Raw genomic sequence first — 20421 nt, 5'->3', positions numbered from 1 at the left:
GCATTGGCAGTTGGCAGTCACACGGACTCACAGAGTGTTGGCTGACCCACCTGATTCTCAACGTCTAATGTCGCCACAGTAAACGGAACAACTAAGTCAATATTAGCTCACTTCATAGTAGAAGGATGTTAAAAAAAAAACCAAACAAAAACTCTACCAATGTCATCAGATCATGAACATTTGGAAATACCGTGAATCAAGTGTGAACGTGGCTTTAAAGTTAACTGCTACGCATCCAAACCATCCCCACACACCACGATATTTTGAATTTAATTAAGGAAAATCAGTTTGCGATGAATGTGATAAAAATAAATATATTACTCGCAATTCGGGTGTTCGTGAATATTTTCAGCTGAAAACTCTCATGAAAAAATGATGTTAAAGTTGGTCAGGGCTGCCATGTAGGGAAAACATTTTTTAAAAAAAAATAGACACGCGTGGCCCATGGGGAAGGTCTCCAGACGCTCACGGTGTACAGCGGGTAAATGTGTTTTTCCAGACCAAACATTACACACATCTAAGCTACTTTAGGTGAGTCACAGTTTTCATGGGCTCGAGGTGCACCATTGGATGGAACACGTTCACAACTTACTCAATGGCCAGCCGTGGGACCTGGGGGAAGGTGTCCATACAAGGAAGGCAGTTGCGGCAGGAGAAAGAGCCTCACCTTTAATTTCCCTGAAACTGCCCACAAATGGAAAAGAGACGTCCATGTGTCTTTTTAAAAAATATACATTTTTTTTTAATTGATTTCAGAGAGGAAGGGAGAGGGAGAGAGAGAGAGAGAGAAAAACATCAATGATGAGAGAGAATCATGGATCGGCTGCCTCCTGCACGCCCCCCACTGGGGATTGAGCCCACAACCCAGGCATGTGCCCTTGACCGGAATTGAACCCGGGACCCTTCAGTCTGCAGGCCGACGCTCTATCCACCGAGCCACACCGGCCAGGGCTCCATGTGTGTTTTATCCCCACTTTGCTTGTTAGCCTTTGGGGACCCCCTCTTATGAAATGGATCCATGAGTCCTCAACACAGTATTCCGAGTTAGCTCATGACTATTCAAGATAACCATGACCCTCCTAGTTTTTCCCAGTTGTCATCCAGGAAACCTGGATGGCTCTGCCCTTCATATTATACTAGAGGCCTGGTGCACAAAATTTGTGCATGGGGGGGGCCCTCAGCCCGGCCTGCACCCTCTAGCAATCCAAGACCACTGGCTCCTAACCACTTGCCTGCCTTCCTGTCTGATCGCCTCTAACCACCTCTGCCTTCCGACCTGACTGCCCCTAACTGCCTCTGACTGCCAGCCTAATTACCCATAACTGCTCCCCCCTGCCAGCTTGATCACCCCTAACTTCCCTCTCCTGCCGGCCTGATCGCCCACTAACTGCTCCCCCTGCCAGCCTGATTGCCCCCTAACCACCTCTGCCTCGGTCCCTGCCACCGTGGCTTTGTCCAAAAGGACATCTGGAAGATGTCCAGTCTAATTAGCATATTAACCTTTTATAAGTGTAGATAATATCTGAATCAGAACCAGGAAGCAGAGTGTCTGTCTTCTATTGCTGTGGCCAGATGGACCAGACCAAGCTTGAAAGGCTGGCGTTGGGAATGGCTAGAGATCATGTGTGGATGGAAGGGATTTCTTTCCCCACAACTATCCTTGGAGACCTCAAATCTTTGCAGGATGAGTTTGTGGCAAGGGATGAAGATGTCATCGTAATCTCTTACCCGAAGTCAGGTAAGAAAGTGGGATGAGACATTGAGGAGGTGGGGAGTGGGATCACCAAAGGTGTGCCTTCTCTAGGCCTTACCTTTGAGTATGCTTTGGTGACTGGTGTGGTTACACTCCAGAAAGAGGGGGTTCATGCAGGCAGGTATGATACAAAGGGATGTGACCAGCAGGGCATTGTAGAGATATAGAGAGCCTTATGGGTGAAGAGGCTAAGGCAGATGATTCAGGTGATTGCGTTGGGCGTTTAAAGGGGACAGGTGCCCTGGCTGGTGTGGTTACATGGTTAGAATGTTAGTCCGTGCACTGAAGCGTCTTGGGTTTGATTACCAGTCAAGGGCACGTACTTGGGTTGCAAGTATGATCCCCAGCCTCAGTCAGGGTGCGTGTGGGAAGTAACCAATCGATGTGACTCTCTCACCTCTCTCTCTCTCTCTCTCTCTCTCTCTCTCTCTCTCTCTCTCTCTCCATCCCTCCCTCTAAAAATCAATGGAAAACTATCTTTGGATGAGGATTAACAAAACAAAACAAAAATAAATATAGGAGACAGCATACCTGAGAATCTGGGCACAAGGAACCATCTATCCTGAGATGTCCACAGCAAAAGTAATATTGTGAGGAGCAAATACATATATTCTGACATTTGATAAAATGGGCAGAAAGACTTTATTCCAGATTAGTGCAATGAGAGAGAGAGAGAGAGAGAGAGAGAGAGAGAGAGAGAGAGAGAGACTAAAATCAACTCTGAAAGTAACAGATAGCTGGGGATTTGTAGGTAATGAGCAGAGTGAGGAGGTCAGTGGATGCAAAATTACTACGAGGATTTTATTAGACATCAAGGGTTAGAAATTTCTTGCAAAAACGGCCTAAACAAGATCCAGGCTAGGACAAGCCAAGGCGTTGGGCATCAAGGATGGGGGATGGGAACCTTGATAAGCTATCCAGGGTGAAAGGGTTCTCATTATTGACTTATAAGAATTCTTGCTCAACTTGGCTCAGCAAGGACGGTCACAGACTGTCAAGATCTAGTCATGTAGAGGACTCAGAAGAGTCTGGCTAACGTTTGGTCAAAGATAAGGGTCTTTGTCAGAGTTGGAGAGGGAACAGAGCAGGGTGGGTTACATGGGGAATGGTCTAGATTTGAAATATATGGAGGGATAGTCAGGAACCTGAAAAAAACAACAATGCTGTGGAGGATAGGAATCGTATAGTATCAGGAGATGAGGCTGGATGTGTTTAAATGGAAAAATCAATGTGGAATCTTATTATTATTACTAGAGGCCCGATGCACGAAGATTCGTGCAAGAATGGGCCTTCCTTCCCCTGGCTGCTGGCACTGCCTTCGCTCTGGCCAGGAGCCTTGGCCCGGAGCCATCTTTCCGCCTTCCCACGCTGCCCAGAGGCCCGGAGCAGCTGGGGTGGTGCGGAACGCCTGAGTCTTTGCCATGGCGATGACACAAGCATCCGCCCCAACCCCGGCCGCTTGGCACTTGCAAATGCAAATTAAGCCCACCATCTTTGTTGGGTTAATTTGCATACTCACCCCTGATTGGCTGGTGAGTGTTGCAAAGGTATGGTCAATTAGCGTGTTTCTCTTTTATTAGTGTAGATTATTTTATTAATCCTCACCAGAGAATATTTTTTCCCATTGATTTTTAAAAATATATATATATTATTGATTTTCTACAGAGAGGAAGGGAGAGGGATAGAGAGTTAGAAACATTGATGAGAGAGAAACATCGATCAGCTGCCTCCTGCACACCTCCTACTGGGGATGTGCCCGCAACCAAGGTACATGCCCTTGACCGGAATCGAACCTGGGACCCTTCAGTCCGCAGGCCGACACTCTAGCCACTGAGCCAAACCAGTTAGGGCTTTCCCGTTGATTTTTAAAAATACATATTTTTATTGATTTCAGAGAGGAAGAGAAAGTGAGAAACATCAATGATGAGAATCATAAATCGCCTGCCTTCTGCATGCCCCACACTGGGGATCAAGCCTGCAACCCAGACATATGTCCTGACTGGGAATTGAACCATGGCCTCCTTGATTCGTAGGCCAATGTTCAACCACTGAGCAACACTTGCTGGCTCTTAAAAAAAAATAATAAAAAAATATATATATTAAATATATTTTATTGATTTTTTACAGAGAGGAAGGGAAAGAAATAGAGAGTCAGAAACATCGATGAGAGAGAAACATCGATCAGCCGCCTCCTGCACACCTCCTACTGGGGATGTGCCCGCAACCAAGGTACATGCCCTTGACCGGAATCGAACCTGGGACCCTTGAGTCCGCAGGCCGATGCTCTATCCACTGAGCCAAACCGGTTACAGAAAAAAAAATAAATATTTTTTTTTATTGCTTTCAGAGAGGAAGGGAGAGGGAGAGACAGATCTAAACATCAATGATGAGAGAATCATTGATCAGCTGCCCCTTGCATGCCCCCTACTGGGGATTGAGCCCACAACCTGGGCATGCGCCCTTGGCCGGCATCGAACCCGGGACCCTTTAGTCCGCAGGCCGACATGCTATCCACTAAGCCAAACTGGATAGGGCAGTAATTCGTTTCTTGATGGTAGGGACATATTAGTATATTAGTTTCAGATGCACAGCATAGTGATTGGATGTTTACATACCTTACAAAGTGATCCCCCCACCCCCATATCCCCAGTCTCCACCTGGCCCCACCCACAGTGATTACAATATTACTGACTCTATTCCCTGTGTTGGCTATTTCTGTTTTTCAATGTATCTGTCTCAACCACCGAGCCAGGCCAGCTGGAATCAATGAGGAATCTTGAAGTCATGGTAAGGCATTAGGAAATTGTCCAAAGACAATGTAATTCCAAGAAAGGTTTTGAAATGGCAAAGTGATAGGTGCATATTAAATACATACATACATACATACATACATACATACATACATAAAATGTAGTGATGGAGTCAAAAGTCAGATTGAAATAGGTGACACTGCGTTCTTTGCTATACAGGAACCAACTGGATAAAGGAGATTATCAATCTGATCCGCACCAGGGGAGATCCCAGCTGGGTGCAGTCTGTGGTCAGCTGGGAACGTACACCATGGCTAGAAAGCTCTTTTGGGCTTGAACTTATCAAGAAGCAGAAAGACGCACGCTTCTACACCTCCCACCTCCCCGTGCAGTTCTTCCCCAAGACGTTCTTCACGTCCAAGGCCAAGGTGAGCCCCTCACACAATGTCCGTTTGGGTCACTTCGCGGGGTGTCCGGGATGCCCTTGTTCTCAGGACACGGCTAACATGTGACTCGGTAAAGGAAGATATCTGAAAGGCTTGTTCCCAGACAGTCTCCTGGGATTGCTCCAGAGGATACTCAGCCTATAGTTAAAAAAAAAAAAAACCCTGGCTGCATCGCCTACACCCGTGGTCGGCAAACTGCGGCTCGCGAGCCACATGCGGCTCTTTGGCCCTTTGAGTGTGGCTCTTCCACAAAATACCACGGCCTGGGCGAGTCTATTCTGAAGAAGTGGCGTTAGAAGAACTTTTAAGTTAAAAAAATTTGGCTCTCAAAAGAAATTTCAATTGTACTGTTGATATTTGGCGCTGTGGACTAATGTGTTTGCCGACCACTGGTCTACACCCAGGTCCTCAACATGGCCATGGCCATGGGGGAGGCATCTCAATCGGAGACCAGCACCTAAGTTCCAGAGGACATGTGAGTTTGGCCCTCACATCTGAAACTCAATGGGGGCTTTTCCAATCATGATACAATCCATGTTGGGTAAGTTGTTTCCATTCAGTAGATCAACAGCCCTCTAATGTGTAATTTTAGGAGCTCGAAAGGAAGACTTGAACATTTGCGTGATCCTGGGCTATAAATGTGCGTTTTGCCTCATCTGAGCTTACAGTTTAAAACATATGACACCAAAAATATTATCCACATTGTATGAAACTCCTTCAAACCATCTTATGGGATGTCCTATTACCAGATTTATTATGAAAACATTGGAAGATATAATAACTGAAAACTTTCTCACCTGGTGAAGAAAATAGACATACAAGTCTAGGAAGTGCAAACAGCTCCAAACTAATGACCCCAAAGAGGCCAACACCAAAACACATCACCATTAAAATGCCAAAGGCTAAAGACAAAGAGAGAATCTTAACAGCAGCAAGAGGAAAGCAATTAGTTATGTACAAGGGAGCTCCCATAAGACTATCAATTGATTTCTCAACAGAAACGTTGCCTGTTAGTGCTGAGTGGTTCATTGCAATGGCCCTCTCTTATGCACGCACTCCACTCGGCTGTATCTCTCCCTCCTCTTCACTGGGGACACAAATCCTACTAGACCTGAGCCTTTCACGCGTAGATTTCCATCATGATCTCTCACGTATAACTTTCCTTCATGACTCGTGAACAATGACCAAAAAAACTCACAAAAAAAAAAATGACCTGCCCTAGCCGGTTTGGCTCAGTGGATAGAGTGTCGGCCTGCGAACTGAAAGGCCCCAGGTTCGACCCCGGTCAAGGGCACATGGCCAGGTTGTGGGCTCGGTCCTCAGTGGGGGACTTGCAGGAGACAGCCGATCCATGATTCTCTCTCATCATGCGTGTTTCTATCTCTCCCTCTGAAATCAATAAAAATATATTAAAAAATATTTCCGTATCGGGGAAATGCTGGTATGGTAGGAATTCCTAGGAAGATCAACAGAAGCCCAGAACAGGAACTTCCTGGAAGAACGCAGAGTAGGGTTGTCACTGTCCAAGTCCCAACAAAACTCAGGAGGCTTAATTCACACTCAGGGCTTCTGAGTCAGTGGTGCCCAAATGGAATAACATTATCTCCCCCGCGAAACCTTTAGAAAACTTCTCCATTCATTGCGTCATAATGTCCTTGAGAACCGAAAGGATCCACACGTTTCTCATTGTTCCTTCCGTAAAGCCTGAGTAAGTGTCTGTCACATGGTGGGTTCTCAATATTTTGTTAAATGAGAGAATGAAAGAAGATTAGATGGAAACTCGGCACTTTAACGAGAATTGAATTTTTCTTGACTTGCAAAAATCTCGGGGCAGGGAGAATGAGTATACCATATTTTCCGGTGTATAAGACGACTGGGAGTATAAGATTTTCCTGGGTTAAAAAGTCATCTTATATGCCAGAAAATATGGTAAATATCTATGCAGCTTTGAGCACAAGTCACTTTACCTCTAAGATGGAAATACCATATTTTTCTGGCGTATCAGACGATTTTTTAACCCAGGAAAATCTTATATGCCCAGTCGTCTTATACGCCGGAAAATACGGTACCTATTTTTCTTATCTCCTTTTTTTTCTTCTTATTTCAGTGTGTCTACATTGTGAGAAACCCCAGAGATATTCTTGTTTCCGGTTATCATTTCTGGAAAGCGGTGAAGGTCACCAAAAATCCAGACTCATTTGAAGGATATTTTGAATGGTTCCTTCAAGGAAATGGTGAGTGTGACTCAAAATAAGGATGCTAGGTGGCAGGGTGGAGTTCCTGCCCCTCACATCCAGGCCTTAATTTCTCATGGTTTATACAACGACATTGCAATCCGACCTCAATGTTGTGGAATCGGAGTAAGTCCCATTTACGGAGAACCTTTGTCAACATGCTTTGCTCCCACAACATTTTCTAAAAGTAGTATCTATATCTATAAAAGCCCAGTGACTAGAATGGTGGAATGGCCAGAACCGGAACAACTGGTGGCTATGACACGCATTGCGGCAGCCAACCTGCCTGATCCGGGCCTCGATCAGCCCCCGTAACCCCCGGGCAGCCTGGCCCCTGATCGGTCCCCAACACCTTGATCAGGGGCGAGGCCGACCAGCCAACCACCCACAGCCCCTCCCCTCGACTGGCCCCACTCCCAATCAGCCCCCAACACCCCGACTGGGAGCTGGGCCAGCTGACAAACTGCCCACGGCCTCTCCCCCCAGCCAGCCCAGCCTGATGGGCCCCCATCGGGGCGGGCCGGCTGGACCCCACCCGTGCACGAATTTGTGCACTGGGCCTCTAGTGTAAACATATAAAAACGTAATTCACTTTACTCAAAATAAGAGATGTGTGAATTTAAACTCTACTGAGATATCATTTCTCACCTATTGTCTTGGGACGTTGTTGGAAACTATCCCGTTGTCTTGACTATCGGAGAAGTGTAAACAAGGAGCCTGGAACGCTGGTGAACCTTGAGCCCTGGCAAGGGCCAGAGCTATGCACCGATTGTTTAGTTGAGACAATGGTAGGTCAAGCAATTTTCTGACCAAATAGTCTCAGAGTAAATCTTTACTAATATTTACTGACCTTTAAGATAGTCTGTCTGTTACTGGAATTGCCTGCCTAAGGGCTAGACGTGCATCCAAAATTGAATAAAAGGTTGGCAAGGCCTGGGCACCAGTGAAGTCCTTCCTCTTGCGTTGGACTCTCCGCCTGGCCCCCAATTTCCAAATTATTATTTCTTGTCTTGTCATTTGCGTACAGCCCTTCTCCAGATCCCGAACCCTAAGCCACGCAGGATGTGGCTCACACAGGAAGTGTATTAGTTTCCTATCACTGCTGTTAGAAATTATCACCAATTTATTGGCTTTAAACAACAACTAAAAATTGTCTCATGTTCTGGAGTTCAGAGATCCAAAATATGCTTATGAGCTAAAAGTAATTCAAGGGCCTCAGTACATTCCATTCTTGAAGCTCTAGGGGAGAATTCACTTCCTGCCTTTTCAGCTTCTAGAGGACGCCCACATTCCTTGGCACATGGCCACATCCTTCCAACTGTACTGTCATCACATCCCTTTCTCTGATTCTGACACTCTGAATCTTTCTTATAAGGACTCTTTAAAAAATTTTTTTAATTTATATTTTTATTTTTGTTAATCCTCACCTGAGGATATTTTTCCATTGACTTTAGAATGAGGGAAAGACAGAGAGAAATATCGATGTGAGAGAAACACATTGATTGGTTGCTTCCTCCATGAGCCTCGACCAGAGCCAAGGCCAGGGAGGAGCCTGTAACCAAGGTACGTGACCTTGACTGGAATCGAACCTGAGACCTTTTGGTCTGCAGGCTGATGCTCTAGCCACTGAGCCAAACCGGCCAGGGCTCTAAGGACTCCTGTGATTGCATTCTTTCCATCTGGATAATCTTTCCATCTATACTGTAGATCCTAAATCACATCTCCAATGTGATTTTGGAATTAGGACATACACACTTTTTGTGGGGACCATTATTTGGCTAATCACAGCTGTCATTCAAAACACAGTCTGGTGATGAGACTGTGTAGGAGGCATGCTCAAGTGTTCCTGATGGGATGGGAAAGGGTACAAATCTAGGGTAACTGTGAAAATTCTGACATTGTAGCTGCCAGGGTTCTTGTTTCAGCATCAAGAAGGGTTCAGCAATCTGGAGAAAGGTTGTGCGTAGATTGTGTAAGAGTCCAAAGACAAAAGATAATTTTGAAAGGCACTGGGGGTCAGAGGAGCTTCAGCTAAAGGAGCTAAGTTCTCCTTGTCTCAGGACCCTTGCTTTTTATTAGCACAATTTGTCCTAAGGCAAGGTGGAGATATACACTTCAGAGGGTAGGGTACAGAAGCATTGTTAGATTGCTTCTGAACAGACACACACTACGGCTGTTCAGGTATTTGGCCAGTAGGAGGCAATAACATGTAGGTTAAGATGCCCTGAGCTGTCTGGCAGCAAACAATCATCCTATTCAGGTTTGGGGGAAGTGCCTTTCAGCCATTCCAACAGGTGATGACATATGTGACTCAGCCCTTGTTGAGTCCCCAAGTTCCATCAACCTTTTGATGAAACTCTTTTAATTATGACATGCTGGAATTGGCTTCCGGCATGTAGCATTTACACTTTCATGTGTAACTTCTTCTTCAGTGGAAAAACACACACACACACACACACACACACAGGGGCGGCGGGGGTGGGGGGTGGGGGGTGGGGGGTGGGGATAAAAGCATATAAGACTATTGAAATGGTCCTTATTTGCCAACTAGCTTATTTGGAACAAATCAACAACATCAAAGTGACAGGCGCACTGACCTGTGATCCCCCAGCTACACTCATCTGAACAGAGAGCGCGTGGCAGAGACACAATTCCTGTAAGATGTGCTGTCCCAGAGGCAGGGGGTGGTGAAGGAGAGGCAAACACATGTGCTGTCCACACATAGTTACATCACTTTAATCGCAGCAGGAAACACACACACACACACATACACACACACACACACATACACACACACACATACACACACACACACATACACACACACACACATACACACACACACACACACACACCCCACAAAACACCAAAGATATTGACTCCATACTAGGTGGAATTTGAGTTCAGTTCTTTCATTTCCCAACTAAATTCTCTGTAAAATTCAAAATCTCCTTTTCTCACAGGCAGAGCTGGAGCTCATCTTAAATATGGTTATCCTACAGAGCACCCAACTGGTTGCCCATCTAGGCAATAAATGCAGAATTCTATTTCTCGTGCAAATGAGAGAAAAAGAATTTCCAGCACTTGAGCCACTTGCTCATCACATAGTTATGGCCTCGGGAAAAGTGCAGAGTTGCCTACTTGCTTATCAACTCCCGAAGGCGTGGCCAACACGAGCAGAGTTGCCCAGGCAACGGGGCTCAGAAGTATCAACTAGTCACCTTCTCTCCTGGCTTCTCTCGCAGTGCCATTCGGCTCATGGTTTGACCACGTTGGTGGCTGGCTTCAGATGAGAGGAAAAGAGAATTTCCTTTTTATATCATATGAGGAGCTGCATCAGGTAATTCTTCTACCAAAAATGTCACTCTCTCCAACTCCATTCATAGCTGTCTACCATCCCTCCATAGGTTAATTTTACGTATTTATTTTTAAAATTAAATTTATTGGGGGTGACATCTTACCTTATAATAGACAAATATGCAAATTGACCGCACCTTCGCTACGCCCAAGCCACGCCCACTAACCAAGCCACGCCCACCAGGAAACCGTTGTAGGGACGCTGGGTGCGGCCGAGCCCAAGGCCGGGAAAGCCGCCCGAGGCTTTCCCGGCCTTGGGCACCAGCGGGGAGCCTGCACCCATGTCAGGAAACCACTGGGGGTCGGCTCCTGCAATCGGTAGCAGGGACGCTGGGTGCGGCCGAGCCCAAGGCCAGGAAAGCCTGGGGCGGAGGCTTTCCCAGCCTTGGGCACCAGCGGGGAGCCTGCACCCATCGCAGGAAACCACTGGGGGTCGGCTCCTGCAATCGGTAGCAGGGACGCTGGGTGCCGCCGAGCCCAAGGCCACCACCCAGGGCCAAGCCCCGACCCTGAAAAAGGCAGAAGGCGGTGGCCACAGCCAAGGCCTGGGTCCCCGGTGCCGGCAGAAAACTGGTGCAGGCAGCCAGGTGAATGAAGGTCTATTGCATGAATCTTCGTGCAAACGGGCTACTAGTTGATTAATAAGATTACATAGGTTTCAAGTGTACATTGCTATGATTAAGAATAGAGTTACCATATGACCCAGCAATCCCTCCATTCTTTAAAAAAAAATTATATATATATATATAATTAATTTCAGAGAGGAAGGGAGAGAGACAGATAGAAACATCAATGATGATAGAGAATCACTGATTGGCTGCCACCAGTACATGCCCTACCAGGGATGGAGCCTACAACCTGGTTATGTGCCCTGAGCGGGAATCGAACTGTGACCTCCTGGTTCGTAGGTCGACACTCAACCACTGAGCCACGCTGGCCGGGCAGTCCCTGCATTCTTTAATGTTTCCATTCTACACTTTCAATCAGAGCTGATCCCAGAAATGTGACCAAGTAGGGTCCTTGCCTTTTTGTCATTGACCTCATTAGTTGGCACATGTTCTTCAACTTTTTAATTTATATCCTTTGGCACACTCAATGCATGCGCCAAGGAAGAGCTTCACAACATATGTACTTGCTGGGGGGTCAGCAACGATTCTATGGCAAAAATCTGGGAACCAGGGGGCAGTGTCGGGTGGGGACCCACGTAAGGTGCGGCGTGATTGGGTCAGGACCGGTACAGGAAGTAAGGACGTGTTCCCAGATTGATTGGCAGAAAGAGGATTCCTGTAGGAGTGGATTATGTCGATATTCATAGGAAGCATAGGTTGGCATCAAAAGAAAGTGGCTTACATGAGTCTCACGATCAATTGTCTCCAACGAGCATTTACCTAATAAAAGAGTAACATGCTAATTGACCATACCTTTGCAATGCCCACCAGCCAATCAGAAGTGAGCATGCAAATTGACCCAACAAAGAGGGCGGGTTAATTTGCATACTCAGGTGCCGAGCAGCTGGGGGTGGGGCGGGACACTTGCGTCGTCGCCATGGCTAGGATGCAGGCGTTCCGCACCGCCCCCGGCCGCTCCGGGCCTCTGGGCAGCGTGGGAAGGTGGAAAGGCGGCTCCGGCCAGAGCGAAGGCGGTGCCGGCAGCCAGGGGAGGGAAGGCCCATTCTGGCACCAATCTTTGTGCATCAGGCTTCTAGTTTGCTTATAAGCCCACTCACGCACTCACTCGGACCTCACATTTCCTACATGAACACGACGCGTGCATGCTCCTCCTGATTTTCTTCGTTTTCTGTCTCCTCCTCACCCTCGTTCTCTCCTGACTCTCTCCCTGTTTCCTCTCTCCCTGTTGTACTTTAGTTTCACGTTTTCTCTGTTGCGGTTCTCGTTCTAGGACAGAAGAGCCAGCGTAGAGAAGATCAGCCAGTTCTTGGGCACCAAGCTAAGCCCAGAACAACTGGACTCCGTCCTCAAGAATGTGACCTTCCAGGCCATGAAAGACAATAACATGAGTAATTTGTCTCTACTCCCCGATACCCTTATGGATCACAGCAAAGCGTGTCTTATGAGAAAAGGTAAGAGAGAGTCTCTAATCTTTACAACATGGATGTGATGGACAGCGAACTCCCCAGCTTCTATTGATGCACTAAGACATGGGATGATGAAAATATCTGAATCGATTAAAATCACATAAGTTGTGCCTGACTTTGAGAGTTTAAGGAATAATTTGGAGTATTTCTGAGGTTGTAAAGAAATCTTAGAAAATGAAGCATTGCTGATGAATTACATCTCTCTCTGACAATTTTTATGAGCTTATTTGAGCCAAACTGATGACAATTGCCAGGAAGCAAAATTTCAACAGACAGAGAAAATGCTCCAGAAAACGGCAATTTTACAATTTATTTTATACATCAGAATCAACGGAGAAGATGAAAGGGGTTTACATAAAATCCATTGATGATAGCTCAGGGAGGCAGAAGAAAGCAAAGTGGGGAAATCCCTGGAATTGAATAAAAAGTGAAATGAAGAGACAAATATTTTTTGTTTTTTTTTACATTGGTGGGTACAGGATAGTTAACAAGGAGCATTTATAGCCCATAGAGATGGTGGTCAGGGAATAAGAAACAATGAAGATTTCTGTGATCTTGTGCTGTAAAGGCTTTGGGGCAAAAAAGGAGGGGGGTTTGCTCTGGCATTCCAAAGGTATGTTATCTTAGATGCAAACAGACGATAAACAGTCTCACTTAAATTAAAGATGGACCTTTGCCAAGGAAGGTACTACAGGCCTAGGAGTTGACTACCCCCCATAACTCACCTTTAGTTAGGAATTTTCAAAAATATATTTTATTGATTTTTTACAGAGAGGAAGGGAGAGGGATGGATAGTTAGAAACATCGATGAGAGAGAAACATCCATCAGCCGCCTCCTGCACACCCCCTACTGGGGATGTGCCCGCAACCAAGGTACATGCCCTTGACTGGAATCGAACCTGGGACCCTTCAGTCTGCAGGCCGATGCTCTATCCACTGAGCCAAACCGGTTAGGGCTGGGGACAGTCTTATTAAACAGACAGCAAACTGTGAACTCAACTACATGGTTAGGCAACTAGCAGTCTGGCATTGAAGCCAAGTAGTTCCTGCATCTGAATCCAGACGGGGAGCAGGAACTACTTGGTTACACGGGGGCGTTTTGTATTGACGTGTAAGATAGATTCACGGTAGAGACGGGCAGAGACGTCCAAGTCCCGAGACCTTATTTCTGAATCCGATCCGGACTCATGTTTTTTGTTGGACAGGAATCGTCGGGGACTGGGAAAATCACTTCACAGTGGCCCAGAGCGAAGCCTTCGATAAAGTTTACCAAGAGAAGATGGCGGGGATCCCCCCAGGCCTCTTCCCGTGGGAGTAACGGCCTCACGCGTCTGCATCGGGTGCACAGGCTGGATTTCCTGAGGCTCTTGTGTTCCCAACGAAGCAAACTCTACATGATGATCGATATTTAGGAAATAGGTGGGTCCAGATAGAACCCCAAGAGATGTGATTTCTAGAACCCCATTACTGGCAGATGCTCACCCCTTGCCTTAACGCAACCAGGCCTACAATCCACTCCACGCTTAATTGACACTAACCATGTTCCTCTTCTGAAGCCATGCCAGCTTCCAAAAGTGTTGTCATATTTCAAACATACAGGAGAATAAACAAACAGTATTTTAAAAACGAATGGCAATTCTATCCACGTTAAGCCGAAACCGGTTTGGCTCAGTGGATAGAGCGTCGGCCTGCGGACTCAAGGGTCCCAGGTTCGATTCCGGTCCAGGGCATGTGCCTTGGTTGGGGGCACATCCCCAGTGGGGGGGTGTGCAGGGGGCAGCTGATCGATGTTTCTCTCTCATCGATGTTTCTGGCTCTCTGTCCCTCTCTCTTCCTCTCTGTGAAAAATCAATAAAATATATTTAAAAAATAAATAAAATAAAATAAAATAAAATTTAAAGCACACCCTCCTCCCGTGATCAAATGCCCAAGCACTGCTCCTGCCCTGCCCACACCCTGCCCCCTTCAAGACCCCTCACTTTCCAGCCACCAAGATCTTGGAAGCTTGGAAGCCAAGCAAAGAGGGAATCCACTGAGCAGGGCCTGTAAAATTACAGCTTAAAGAGATCCTCGGAGAGTCCCGTTCAAGATGGCAGAGTAGGTGAACGCTGTGCTTGCCTCCTCCAATGACCACATCAAAATGACACGTCAGCTCAGTCGGAGGGGCTCAGTGGTCGAGCTTCGACCTATGAACTAGGAGGTCACGGTTCCATTCCCGGTCAGGGCCCATGCCCGGGGTGCAGGCTCCATCCCCAGCGTGGGGCGTGCAGGAGGCAGCCGATCCATGGTTCTCGCTCATCATTTATGTTTCTATCCCTCTCCCTCTCCCTTCCTCTCTGAGATCAATAAAAATACATTTTTAAAATGTTACAGCTTAACGAGATCCTTGGAGAGTCCCATTCAAGATGGTGGAGGGTTGATGTTGCTATCTCTCTATCCCTTCCTCTCTTTCCAAACATCAATAGAAAACGCAGTTAAAAATTCACATTTGGAAATAGTAATGTTGGGTGGGGACAATATTAACATTTCATCGTAAGTTACCCAGCTCCCAGACAATCGTTGGCTAGGGTGTGATTCGAATAAGACACTTACAGCAGGAAGCACAGCATATGGTATCTTATGTTGTTGTTGTTGCGATGGTAAATGGGAGTGTTTTGGGTTGTTGTTTTTTTTAGTTGTAAATGAAACTTTTCATTTTTCCTAATATTAGTAGTTAACGAAAGGAGTGTCCCCTTTTTTCCTCAGAGCGACCCTATTCTGGTTTTGTTTTGTTTTAAAAAATATATATATTTTTATTGATTTTTTACAGAGAAGAAGGGAGAGGGATAGAGAGTTAGAAACATCGATGAGAGAGAAACATCGATCAGCTGCCTCCTGCACAACCCCTACTGGGGATGTGCCCGCGACCAAGGTACATGCCCTTGACCGGAATCGAACCTGGGACCCTTCAGTCCGCAGGCCGACGCTCTGTCCACTGAGCCACATCGGTGAGGGCTGGTTTTGTTTTAATTGATGAGAGAGAGAGAGAGAGGGTGTGGGAGGCACGGGGACGCCTCGTCCTCGTTCCTCGGTATCTGCCAGCAGCAGAGCCGTGGCCATTCCTCTCCCACGGGGACCACGTGCTTTGGCTACAGGGTCAGGATCGTGGCTGTAATCTCCTAAAAAAGCAAACGTGCCTAAAGCATTTCCTTGACTTTTGTGCGCGTGCACACACACACACACAGACACACACACACAGACACACACACACACACACACACAGACAGACACACACACAGAGACACATACACAGACACACACAGACACACACACAGACACACACACAGACACACACACAAACACACACACATACACACAGACACACACACAGACACACACACAGACACAGACACACACACAGACACACACACACAAACACACACACAGAGACACACACACAGAGACACACACACAGACACAGACACACACACACAGACACACACACACAGACACACACACAAAAACACACACACACACAGACACACACAAACACACACACAAACACACACACAGACACATACACACACACACACACACACAGACACACACACACACACACACACACACACACAACATTTGCACAGTTGGGTTGTCCTACCCCGGAGAAGACAGAAGACAGCCTTTGAACTAAGAGCTCGATCTTTTCGTCGGCTTAGTCACAGAGTTTGGGGCTTTCTACCCTGAAGAGGACATCGAAAGGTTGTGCAATGAGAGAGCCTAAGACCATCGGAAAACACAGATATTTACATGACGATTCATAACAGTAGCAAAATGACAGTTATGAAGTAGCAACAAAAATAATGTTATGGTTGGGGGTCACCACCACGTGAGGAACCGTATTAAAGGGTCCAGGCGTTAGAAAGGCTGAGAACCACTGCTCTAGGGGTCGAACGGTGCAGCAGGTGCCACCTGGTGGCCACATCCTGCAATTGCTCCTTAGAGCACTGAAGGAAGTTGCTTCTCCGCGGAGTTCTCACTCAGCTCAGGTGAGGGTCGGACAGATGACCATGAGGGAGGCTGGTTTCGAGGCCTGGAGAGCCACGGGGCCGTGACAGACTGGGAAGTCATCCCAGGTCTCCAGCAAAGTGCTGCGGCGTGGTTAGTTTAAAAAAAAAATCCCAATTTTTGTGAATTGTGTCTCTATACTGATTGGCCAGATTATTATTATTTTTTTAAATTTTTATTTTACTTTATTGATTTTTTACAGAGAGGAAGGGAGAGAGATAGAGAGTTAGAAACATCGATGAGAGAGAAATACCGATCAGCTGCCTGCTGCACACCCCCCACTGGGGATGTGCCCACAACCAAGGCACATGCCCTTGACTGGAATCGAACCCGGGACCCTTGAGTCCGCAGGCCGACGCTATATCCACTGAGCCAAACCGGTTTCGGCTGATTGGCCAGATTATTATGATCTCTGACGCATAGTAATCTGGCCACTCAGTGTATATCCTATAGAATAAAAGGCTAATATGCAAATTGTCCCCTTGACCAGGAGTTCGACCAGCAGGCAGGCCAGCCAACCGCCCATGTCCCCTCCCCCTGGCCAGGCTGGCCGGACCCCACCCATGCACGAATTCATGCACCGGGCCTCTAATATATATATATATATATATATATATATATATATATATATATATTAATATTATATATACATACACAGACACACACACACACACACACACACACACACACACACACACACTGAGTGGCCAGATTATTATGCGTTCAGAGATCATAATAATCTGGCCCCTCAGTGTATATATTAGAGGCCCGGTGCATGAATTTGTGCATGGGTGGGGTCCGGCCAGCCGGGCCAGGGGGAGGGAACATGGGCGGTTGGCCGGCCTGCCTGCTGGTCGAACTCCTGGTCGAGGGCACAATTTTCATATTAGCCTTTTATTCTATAGGATAGACACTGAGTGGCCAGATTATTATGCGTTCAGAGATCCTAATACTCTGGCCGCTCAGTGTATTTTTAGTGGTGGGCACTAATCACAATTGTTTTGCACGTACTTTGTTGGCCACACACATCTGGAGGCTGCCTATAGCCCATTATCCTACGTAACAAAAGCCTAATGTGCAAAACAACCGGACAGCGGAATGACTGGTGGCACGACCGGTCACTGTGATGCGCACTGACCACCAGGGGGCAGACGCTCAGCGCAGGAGCTGCCCCAGCCCGCAGGCCCTAGGCCAGCCAAGGGGGTGCCAGTGGGAGCCCCCTGCTCGCTCCACCGGTCGCCCCACCCATGGGCCCTGGTCACCGGCCAGGCCTAGAGACCCTACCCCTGCACGGATTTAGAGCACCAGGCCTCTAGTGGTGTCATAATATTTTTAAAAATCTTCCCCCTTTTTTTTGGTATTTGTGTCAGTGAACTTTTTAAAATATATATATTTTATTGATTTTTTACAGAGAGGAAGGGAGAGGGATAGAGAGTTAGAAACATCGATGAGAGAGAAATACCGATCAGCTGCCTGCTGCACACCCGCCACTGGGGATGTGCCCGCAACCAAGGCACATGCCCTTGACCGGAATCGAACCCGGGACCCTTCAGTCCGCAGGCCCACGCTCTATCCACTGAGCCACACCGGTTAGGGCTGTGTCGGTGAACTTTATGTAGCAACGTGACTGGATCAAGAGTTGCCCAGACAGCTGGTTAAGCTCATGGACACACAATTACGTTTTGAGCTCTTCCTTGCCTTTGGCACAAGCAGACGCTGACGTTTCACGTGGTTTTGCTTCTGCTCCGGCGCTCGAATCCACGATGGTCCGCTGAGTGAAGAATGGAGGTCATAAACAAAGATTTCTTTTAGGCATTGAAGCATGCAGATCAGCAGTTCCTACTAAGGAACTGTGCCTCTGGGGATTTATCTGAAGAAACCCAAAACACTAAATTGCAAAGACAATATGCACCCATATATTCATTGCAGCATTATTTACAATGGCCAAGATATGGATGCACCTAAGGGTCCACCAACGGATGAATGGGTAAAGAAGAAGGGTGCATGCACACCCAGTGGGATATTAGTCGGCCATAGAAAAGAGTGAAATCTTGCCATCCGCAACAACATGGATGGGCCTGGAGGGAGGGTATCGTTGAGTGAAATAAGTCAGGTTGAGGAAGACAAATGCCAGATGATTTCACTTATGGAATCTGAAAAATAAGCAGGCAGAACAGAGGCAGACTCACAGGTACAGAGGACCTTTTGACGGTTTCCAGATGGGAGAAAGTTGTGGGGGGATGGATGAAAACAGTGAAGGGATTAACAAGTACAAATGGGCAGTCACAGAATAGTCATGGGATATAAAGCACACGGAGGGAGTACCGTCAATAGTCCTATATAATAAAAGCCTAATATGCTACGTGTCTGGCCATCCGGTCGTCTGTTCAACCAATCAAAGCGTAGCATGCTAATGATATGCTAAGGCCCCTCAACCGCTCGCTATGACATGCACTGACCACCAGGGGGCAGATGCTCCGACCGTCAGGTTAGCTTGCTGCTGGGGTCCAGCCAATCGGGACTGAGCGAGATGGGCTGGACATGCCCTGATGCCCTCCCGCAGTCCCTCCCCGGCCCCGATCATGCACCGGTGGGGCCTGGCCTGCGCCCTCTCGCAATCCGGGACCCCTTGGGGGATATCAGAGAGCCGGTTTCAGCCTGATCTTGCAGGCCAGACTTAGGGACCCCACTGGTGCACGAATTTGTGCACCGGGCCTCTAGTGTAGTCAATAATATTGAAATAACTGTGTATGGTGTCAGATAGGTACTAGATTTATCAAGGTGATCACTTTATAAGTTATATAAATGTTTAACTGTGATGCTGAACACCTAAAACTAATAGTGCATGTCAACTGTAATTGAAAAATTAAAAAATTATATTGAAAAGAAAAGAAAATGAGATAAAGTATGAGAAACACAGAGGATAGTAATTGGCATTGAGTGAGTCAGCGATAAATGTGAAGGAGGATTTATGTATGTACTGTAAGAGGGGAGGGAGATCAGTATCTTAATTACAAGGTTATTTTGTACTTAGTACCTGAGTGTAATAAAAACCACTTAAGGAAAAAAAAAAAGAGGGGAAGGAGATTATTTTATATGAAATGGACTTACTAATTACTCCAAAAGGAACATTTTATTTAAGAAAAAAAAAACCAGGATAATTTTTATTCTAATCTTAGAGAAATTATGGTAAAATTTTTAAATTCATTTTTTGGCTTAATCTATTAGGCTGAATAAATTATATAGCCCTTCTGATATACAGAAGATTAAAGCTATTGGGTTCCCAGCTGACATTCTTTTGGGCTCAGGCAGTCTTGGCCGACCCACCTGAGTCTCAGCTGCCAAGAATGTATAACTCTTAAAAGGTAGAAAAATTGGGTAAGGAAGTAAGTTATCAGCTCATTTCATGTTAGAAAAATGTTTAAATATTCTGCCACTTTAAAAAATATTTTATTGATTTTTTACAGAGAGGAAGGGAGAGGGATAGAGAGTCAGAAACATCGATGAGAGAGAAACATCCATCAGCTGCCTCCTGCACACCTCCTACTGGGGATGTGCCCACAACCAAGGTACATGCCCTTGGCCAGAATCGAACCTGGGACCTTTCAGTCTGCAGGCCGACGCTCTATCCACTGAGCCAAACCGGTTAGGGCATATTCTGCCACTTTTATCATTCATGAACATTAGCCAAGTGTGAGCATGGCTTACATGTTTTTAAAACAGGCCAAAGAGAACACAAATT

At 46.6% G+C, this 20421-nt stretch overlaps 1 protein-coding gene across 1 annotated transcript; it reads left to right on the top strand.

Moving 5' to 3' along the window:
* Positions 1-1608: 1608 nt before the first annotated feature.
* Positions 1609-14167, top strand: LOC307092794 (sulfotransferase 2A1-like; the record flags this gene model as incomplete). Its single annotated transcript, XM_079760293.1, has 6 exons — positions 1609-1738; positions 4723-4931; positions 7057-7183; positions 10429-10523; positions 12440-12620; positions 13841-14167. The coding sequence occupies 6 exons, from the start codon at positions 1609-1611 to the stop codon at positions 13951-13953; spliced, it is 855 nt and encodes a 284-aa protein (XP_079616419.1). The 3' UTR covers positions 13954-14167.
* Between the last annotated feature and the right edge of the window lie 6254 nt (positions 14168-20421).

This window comes from Cnephaeus nilssonii (genome assembly GCF_951640355.1).
Source record: "Cnephaeus nilssonii genome assembly, chromosome: 20".
NCBI lineage: Eukaryota > Metazoa > Chordata > Mammalia > Chiroptera > Vespertilionidae > Cnephaeus > Cnephaeus nilssonii.
The sequence above is the reverse complement of the archived record's forward strand: the minus strand, read 5'-3'. Positions and strand labels throughout refer to the sequence as shown.